The sequence below is a fragment of the Pan troglodytes genome, chromosome 3 (genome assembly GCF_028858775.2).
Source record: "Pan troglodytes isolate AG18354 chromosome 3, NHGRI_mPanTro3-v2.0_pri, whole genome shotgun sequence".
Classification (NCBI taxonomy): domain Eukaryota; kingdom Metazoa; phylum Chordata; class Mammalia; order Primates; family Hominidae; genus Pan; species Pan troglodytes.
Genome location: NC_072401.2, coordinates 59791902 through 59800742, shown reverse-complemented (window position 1 = coordinate 59800742; position 8841 = coordinate 59791902). Strand labels below are relative to the sequence as shown.

The following is an 8841-nucleotide window of genomic DNA, read 5'->3' as shown; positions in this document are numbered from 1 at the left end:
AGTGGCATTATGATATCCTACACAACAATATTTCCATAGAAATTTTTAAGGTAATCTGTAAACTCTAAAGCTTGATAAATATTCAAGGTGGCATTACCCCAGAAACCATATCACCTCCTTCTGAATAATCTAGAAGAAGTACATACTTTCCATAGGTCCAAAGAAACTATCATTATTGTTCTATTTTAGGGGAAATGAGTGTAATACAATAGGAAAGCAGACTTCAAATATGTTGCTGCATGACTCAACTTAAATCTGCTAGTCTACCTATATTAGGGAAATATTTTCCATCTGTCACGTAAATCTCTGCACTAACAATAATTTTTCTTTACCGTCACTTTGAATTTTCTGGGACCAGAGACATTAGCTCCTTTAGGTATTGTTCTAGTAAGTACTCAGTCAAGATCTTTTAAAGCCATAAGTTAATTAAAGATTAACTGGAGTGACTGTTCCTGTTTCTTAACAGACGTGTGCTTCCATTTGTTTGTGTTCCTCAAAATCTTTGTTGGTCACAACCCACTCAGAAATTGTCCGTTGGTTTTGCCAGCGTTCATCCTAAGTCCTCAGAGCCAGTGATCCATTACAATGTAGATCACACCTCAACTTCAAACATTTGGCTGATGAATATGTTGGCATCAAAACAAGAAAGAAGAGACATTCATCTTTTGACACACTGAATTACTGTCAAAGAAAGAAGTGAAAATTTCTATGTTAATTAGGAATAGAACCATTTTCACTGACGTTTGGGCATGTAATCATTCAACAACATATTAAGGGCTAAGATTAGCAAACCAGGAATATATTGTATTACACTTAATTATGTCATCAGAATTTTTAAAGGCAGTGAAACTCCAACAAAGTAAATGAAATTAAGTACAGTCATTCAAAACTAACATCAACTCTGAAAGTGTGGCTTCTTAATTTCTACATCACCTATGACTCACAAAAATTTTAAAACACTAATCATTTAGATATGCTGTAACTTCAGCAACTTGCACTCTATCTTACACCCACAGGTAGCTAATAAATGTTAGTAGGAAAGATAAAAGGAAAAGGGAAGGAAGGAAGGAAGGAAGGAAGGAAGGAAGGAAGGAAGGAAGGGAGGGAGGGAGGGAGGGAGGGAGGGGGAGGGAGGGAGGGAAAGGAAAGATGGAGGGAAAGGAAGGAAGGAAAGAAGGAAGGTCCTAATCTCCATGACTTAGAAATTATAAATATAAACATTTTAAATATATATTTTTAAATGAAGAAATTGAGACACCATAAGGCAAAATATCTTGTCTCATATAACCCAACAAGGAAGTGTCGTTACTGTGCTTTGAAGTGGAATGAACTATTAAGTTCACTTGATTCATCTCTCTAATGTACTGTAACACAATGTTAGTAAAGTGTGTGGTGATTGTTAAGATTAGGGAGGTAATATGGAATACTGGTTAAAAAAATCACTTAGGCCTTGAAGTGGGCTGACTTAAGGTCAAGTTCCACTCAGCTAATTAGCATCTCTGTATAAAACTGAGATAATAGAACTCATTTTAACCTGCCACATGGAATATGCTAGAGGCTCAATAAATAATAGCTGTTATTATGATTATATAATAATGTATTAAAACGAGAGTATAAGATCATCCAGCATAGGAAAAATTATCCTCAATGCCTAGATTTATCAAAAAGACAAGGCTATAAATTTCCATTAGACATCCACTTCAAAGTAAAAATATCTGTATAATTTTCCCATAATCAAATCTTTGCATGTCATCATATTTTCATTTAATTAAAACTCTCAAGTTAATAACAGCAGGGACCACATGATTTTTAAAACACGGTTGTTCTCAGTTCTTCACTGACAAAAGGGATCTTCCTATAGAAAATACAAAAGATGGCCCATTAAAATTACTCGGGATAGAAAAAGTTGGTGCTTTTTCTTTAAAATAAAGAGGAAATGGTGCGCCACAGACCCCAGATTGTTTCCCTGAAGTGAGAGGATATTATTTGTTGAATCTGTTTCCCCAGGAAACAACAAATATTGAACAGGTCAATGCTTTTCAGAAATGAGACCCAAAAAATGCGGAAAAAGACTGCCAAATTGGCAAGAACAACTTTCCTATCTTTGTTTGAAGAGCATCAACCCAGAGGTTATTTTATTTCCAAGTAGCCTTTCTTTTACTGCCAACAGAAATCTTTTGCAATATATAAGAACTGAAGTTTCTTGTCTCTTTTCACCTTTATTTTCTGTCTTTCAACTGGCAAGAGTCATTTTGACCAGCAGGTTAATCAACTCTAAGACAGATCCTCACACAAAGGTATGTACCTGGAAATATTAACTGAAGAAATTTTTTCTCAGACTTTTCATGAGCTTTTTATAGGACATTCATTATCACCAAAAACATAAGCACCTTCACCTTATGTAAAATTGTAAGTCGTTAAACATATCAAATCTTGAAAAATTATGTTATTCACATGTCGGAGTAAAGCATTCATGTTGGGCATTGAGGACAATTAGTCCACCCAAGTACACAATTGACTTTTCCCCTTGATGTTCCTTAAAGTTCTTGAAACTTCATAATGATAGATTATTCTCAGATGTACTCTAAAAGAGGGAATTGTTCCACAGCATATGTTTATTATTAGTTTTTCTTTTGTTTTTCAAACTTCTCATAAGAACGGATCCTGGGAAAAGTAATCCTTAAGGGAATAGCCACACCTACATACAATTGAATATCCAGTGAAATTTTGTCCATATGATTCTTTCAAAACTTGCGTTGTTCAGACAACACACTCAACCTATGTGCAGAGTTGACTGTCAGGAAGCCATTTGTACAATGGTGCATGGAGTTGCTTTCCCAGAACTCAAGCTATCATGTACTTGAAATATTTCACAAATTGTGAGCCAACTGTGAATAAAATATCTGGACTCCTCCATATTCTCTGACTTGGTCTTTGATCTACCATATATGGATTTTTGGAAGCACTTTGAGACCACACATCACAGACTAAATTAATTTAGTAGAATGTTGTTAAAACTAGGAGATATATAGTATGACTCTTTTTTTCTTACACTACATCAAACAGAGTGATTTCTTTCTTTTCCTTATTTTTGAGATATCCCAAGGAATTACACTAACATATGATCTAGTTAATATGTTAATATTTCAAACCCAAGCCTATAGAAATCTATAAAACAATGTACCTGCTATTTAAAAATGCAAAAGTATTCAAATGTAAATAATTGTACATGTCAAAGTAGTTACCTCTAAAGGCAAAAACTGTAGTTACAAAAGCTTCTATTGTTCAATCATTTATGAACAACTCTTTGGCATTATCTCCAGTATCAGTTTACAAGTCAAAAATAAAAACTACTTCCACTATTTTGAAGTCAAATTTTATAAGCCTACTAATGTTGTCCCACAGTAATACTGAATCCAAAATAATGTTAGGCAAATTTCCTAAAAAGGCTACAGTAGTATATCTGTACTACATTATATCCATGTGTTGAGACATTTTAAATAGTACTTTTTAATAAAAAACAATCATACTGATCACCTATTGTGCTTACTTTCAGAGGCAACTGAAAGGATGAAATCACTGACTGGATCTTGGGCCTTTGGGCTCTTGCAGCGTGTTTCACAGTAAGTATCATTAATCACGATCACACATCTTTATACTTTCTCATTAACCATTACTTCAGATTTCTTTTTACATTAATGATGTTACCTTTTCTTATATATTAGTAACTATTAACCATTGATGAAACACTGTTCTAGTGCTTAAATTTAAATTTAAAATCTAATTTAATTTAAATAGCCCCATATGTCTGATGGCTACAATACTGGACAGCTCAAGTCTGTAATATCAGACTGCATTAAACAGATAAGTATAAATGTAGGTCCCCATACTCTAGCAATTACACAGTAGGTAAAACTCTGTAAAATGAGATAGTTTAAAGTAGTTGTTCCTAACATATGGAGTCACCTAACTCACTTATTAAAAATATAGTATTAAAGTCCTCATCCAAGCCTGAATAAGAGTATCCCATAATAGGACCTGGGAAGATGCATTTTGCAGAGGATTTAGGAGAATCTTTGCATGCTAAATTTTGAGGAAATAATAAACATTTATAGTAACACCTACCATATATTAAAAACTAGGTTAAGGACAACTACGCTTATTGTCCTTTACCTAGTGTTTCAGAATTTTTTAATGCATATTTTTAAAAGTAACAGAATGATACTCAATTTCAACAGAAGGGTCAATTAATTCAGTGTTACAAAGAGGAGATTAATTCCAGAGTAACTTCTCCCAAAGTACCATAAAATCTATTATATCAAATGGGAAAATATGAAAGCTGATTTTTTAGAAGACTCTGACTTCCACAAAGCAGGCAACATAAAATAATATCATTCTGAAACATGAAACATAAAATAATACCTCTTTCTTCTACTTTTAAAAACTTGAATAAAAACAGGACATTCTGAGATGACTGAAGTATTCTGACTTTGGCCACCTTCCTGCATGCATTATGGGTGGACATAATTTTTGATAAGCCAATAAAACATATGGACATCCGTTAAAGGTCATGTCTTAATGACTTCATCATAAAGCTGATTTTCAACATTTTCACATCCTCAAAATACAAGAGAAAAACATTTTATTCAGGCTTTTATTATACAAATAGTAACTTTTTACAAGATAAACTAGAAAAACAGAGCTTTCCAATAATATAAGCAGTTTAAATAGAAATGAGCCTTTTTCCAGTTGATATGATAATGATGATTAATAATTACTGAACATTGGAAATGTGAAGGGTAGCATGTCCTTTGCATATACATATTTGTAGATGGGGTAAGTCATCATATTCAGCCTGTTACCTTTTGAGTGTTTTCTCTGTTATAGGTAATTTTCCAAATGCATTACATACATTATCTCTTCTTTAATCCTCAAAGCAAGTCTCACTATTTTTAATCTCACTAAAATACAAATAAATTTAGATTCAAATTATGCATGTCTTAGCTGGATTATTGCTAAATTGAATAATGTAGGAGATTAACATTAATTATAGCCCTTTGAGAGGGGAGTGTTTCTTCCTAATATAGTATTTTCATCATTTTCATCATTTTACTTTAGCCAGTTGTGGAAAGGGAGCTAATCACTGCGATTGGGTTAAGAGAACAGGAAAAGAATAGATATTTACTATGAAGATTTTTCATTACATAATATTTAGATCAACATTGGTATATCTTTAGGAAAAGATACTTTCAGCTAATTTTTTAATTGTCTCAACAATAAAAATGTGTGAAATATTTTTCCATACTAAGGATTTGTTTTCTTGACAATAAAAAATCAAATCCTGAACTTCCACATAACCTGACTAGTCCTTGGATTGGCAGCCCTTGGGTCAAACACCCTGCATAACAACTTGAACCATCACTAGCTAGAGAAGACAAATGCAAGGCTGGTCCCACAGAAGTGCCTTGGAATTTTTTGTTTGTTTCACTGGTGATATGAATAAAACTTTTACCGGCATGTTAAGGGCAAAAGCCAGGTTGAAGAGCAAATGGGAAGTGAGAAGTGGGGTTGGCAAATTTAGAATACTCTTTCATAGAGCTTTGCTTTGCAGGAAAGAGGTGAAAAGGAAGTCACAACAACAAGGGTATTGGTGGTTGAAACTGAATCTTTTATAAACAGGGAAATATCAATTTATATTTATTTCTCAAATGATGTCTTCGACCTCTCTGTACGTGTTAGGTGAAAGCGGCAAGATTAGAATCAAGAGGTCAAATCAACGGGCCCTACAGTAATTTGGGTAAAAGTAAATGACAGATTAGAATGAAAGCAAGAAAGATGATAAGAAGTGGTTAGATTTAGAATTCAGGGAGTGGGATGAAGAGCTGATAGGATAGGGAGAAAAAAAAATTGAGTTGAACATAAATGATAGTGTTTTTCTGAAGAAAATGAGCTAATTAAATGGCAGATATTACAGTTGCAGAAAGTAAAAGAGAAGACTGACAGAGCCAGGTCCCTCAGAAAACAATTATAAAGAAAAAGAAACTGTCTAGCTATCAATGACTCCATGGTTGTGTGGCCAGTAAATCAGGGAAGTTCATTTCTAATTGCCTGAAATATCTTGGTGAAGCAGGAGAAAAGCCAGTTTGGTGGGGGTAGATGAGAGCTCAGGATGAAGTGGAGAATGTTTATAAAATTGGCATCAACTTGGAAAATTACAGGCCTCTGGGGAAGTGGGAAGAGATAATCTAAGGTAAGATACTCAAAAAAGGATTTCAGGCAGCACTGAAGGACGCTAACTTTCTGATGGTACAGTGCTTGTGACATCCTCTAGCATTGTTAAGAACCTGGAACTAGGAATCCAGGAGAAAGATGGTTTACCGTAATACTAAAGTTTAGGATTAGCAAGGGTAATGGCCAGACAAATAGGTGAAGGGACTGAGAACCACAAGAAGTGAATGTAGTTTTGTGCCCTATATAAACCATCTGCTCCAAGCAACCTGGACTTCTTGCCGTCAGTAGAGTGGAACTTCATTCTTACCCCAGAGCATTTGCATATTTTTCTTCTATTTGGCATGCTCCCTCCTTATTTTATATTCTTTAAGCCTCTTTTCAATAACTCCTTATCACAGAGACAATCCTTTATCATTTTCCTATCCAGAACTGATCGCTTTAAATCCCTAATGTATTTGTTCCTTGCATTACTTTTCAGCTATTTTTAAATTTTTTAATGGAGATGGGGTCTTATTATGTGTCCAGGTTGGTCTTGAGCTGCTGGCCTAAAGCTATCTACCTACCTCAGCCTCCCAAAGTGCTGGGATTACAGGCATGAGCCACCATATCCAGCCTCAGCTATTTTCATTTCTAAAAATTGTACTCTATGTAAACCAGACCTGAGATAAGCACCACCCTAGGCACTTTACAGGTGATATTTCACAACAAATGTGACAACAACCACAGGAGATGGGTACTTTTATGAACATCATTTTCCTGATGAGAAAAAGAGACTCAAAAAGGATTCCATATTCACCCTATCTCTATGTGCCAGAAGGAGAGCTCAAACACTGGCATGAAACCCCAGACACTCATTCCATTCATTTCACTTCCCTTTAGATCACATTTATCCCCCCTTGTATTGTAATTACTCAGCCTGTGGATTCATAGAAGACACGTTTGTACCCCTGGCAAACTGCCAGGTTGACATTCATGACATGAATGAACCAGCTCCTTCATTAGCTCATTGCACAAAATAGTTGCTCACATGTGTTTCACAATTAATTAATGTTCAAAGCCCAGAACAACCCTGAACTCTTGAATTAGACATAAAAAGATGTGTCTTTCCCATGCTGAAAAGGCATTTATTTCCATTTGGAATTTGGAATGACAGACTTCACTATAGGCCAAGGATAAGATTTTTGCTCATTATCTATTTTTTCCAGTCAATACTATCCAAGCTTTCATTGAGAGCCTAGGCATTCAGAGGGCAAAAGAGAAACATTTTTCTTTGATACAGAAGTTCATACATCATAACTTAGATACATTTAACAATTTTCTATTGCTCAATAACAAATTACCACTAATTAGTAGCCTTTAAAAACTCATTATTATCTCAGTTTCTTTGGCCATAACTCTGAGCTTGGCTTAGGTGGCTTCTCTGCTCAGAGTCTCACAAGGCTGAAAAGGTGTGTCCATTGCTGTATTTTTTTTTTCTGCACCTCAATGTCCTTTTTTAAGCTTGCATGGTTGTTGGCAGGATTCAGTCCCTTGGTTGTTGGACTGAAGCCCCTATTTTTTTGCTGCCTATGAGCCAGGGGCCACTCTCAGCTCCTATAGCCAGTCTACCATGTACTTCCACATGGCCCTCGCCACAACACGACATCTTGATTCAAAGCCCAGAGGAAAGCATTTGCTGCAGCTTCAAATCTCTCTGATTCCTTCTCACATTGTAGAACCTGTTTTAAAAGGGCTCACCTGATAAGGTCAGGCCAGCATGTGCCAGCAGGGAGTAGAAATCTTGAGGCCATCTCAGAGTTCTGCTTACCATAGAAACCATTCACCCTTATATTTAACTGTGAAATATCTGATTTAAAATTATTTACTTCTTTGTTTCCACAGCCTGGTGAGAGTCAAAGAGGCCCCAGGGGACCATATCCACCTGGACCACTGGCTCCTCCTCCTCCTCCACCACCTTTTCCTTTTGGAACAGGATTTGTTCCACCACCCCATCCTCCACCCTATGGTCCAGGGAGATTTCTACCACCCCTTTCTCCACCCTATGGTCCAGGGAGAATCCCACCAACCCCTCCTCCACCCTATGGTCCAGGGAGAATTCAATCACACCCTCTTCCTCCTCCTTATGGCCCAGGTTATCCACAGCCACCTTCCCAACCAAGACCCTATCCACCTGGACCTCCATTTTTCCCTGTAAATTCTCCAACTGATCCTGCCCTCCCTACTCCTGCACCCTAAATACAGACAACTGCAACAGGTGCCACCACCCACAAAAGACACCACTACCCTCGTAACTACTGCTTCTACTACCCAAAAATAAGAATTTCAGCACTACTTCCAAGAGACTTTTAGATAAAATCACTTCCATTTTTGGATGAGAATAAAAATTTCCAAAGCACTGAGCTTTTGGGAGAAATATCTTAGAAATTGTGAAACGATCCCCATGAACCTTTATATCAGTAGGGGAAAATAAAGAATTGAGCAACAATATGAAGTATCCACTGTTATCAGAGCCAATAGTTTACACCCCAGTTATGTCACCTAAATGAATATTAGTGCTACCAGAGCCTGGTCTTGTCCCATGAAGCCAAAAAAGTAAATTAAGGAAAAATG

General features: G+C 36.0%; 1 protein-coding gene across 1 annotated transcript; it reads left to right on the top strand.

Annotated features, from left to right (window-relative positions):
• The first annotated feature begins 2059 nt into the window (after positions 1-2059).
• SMR3A (submaxillary gland androgen regulated protein 3A) lies at positions 2060-8477 on the top strand. The gene is made up of 3 exons (XM_063809300.1): positions 2060-2083; positions 3570-3623; positions 8113-8477. Exons 1-3 carry the CDS (start codon positions 2060-2062, stop codon positions 8464-8466), a joined length of 432 nt encoding a protein of 143 aa, XP_063665370.1. The 3' UTR covers positions 8467-8477.
• Positions 8478-8841: the final 364 nt, after the last annotated feature.

What these genes read in the sequence shown, in the direction of transcription:
- SMR3A (XM_063809300.1), top strand. Translation starts at nt 2,060, where the DNA reads ATGCGGAAAAAGACTGCCAAATTG. An exon ending in GGAAAAAGACTGCCAAATTG is followed by an intron (nt 2,084 to 3,569) that starts GCAAGAACAACT and finishes GGCAACTGAAAG; the next exon opens with GATGAAATCACTGACTGGAT. An exon ending in CTCTTGCAGCGTGTTTCACA is followed by an intron (nt 3,624 to 8,112) that starts GTAAGTATCATT and finishes TTGTTTCCACAG; the next exon opens with CCTGGTGAGAGTCAAAGAGG.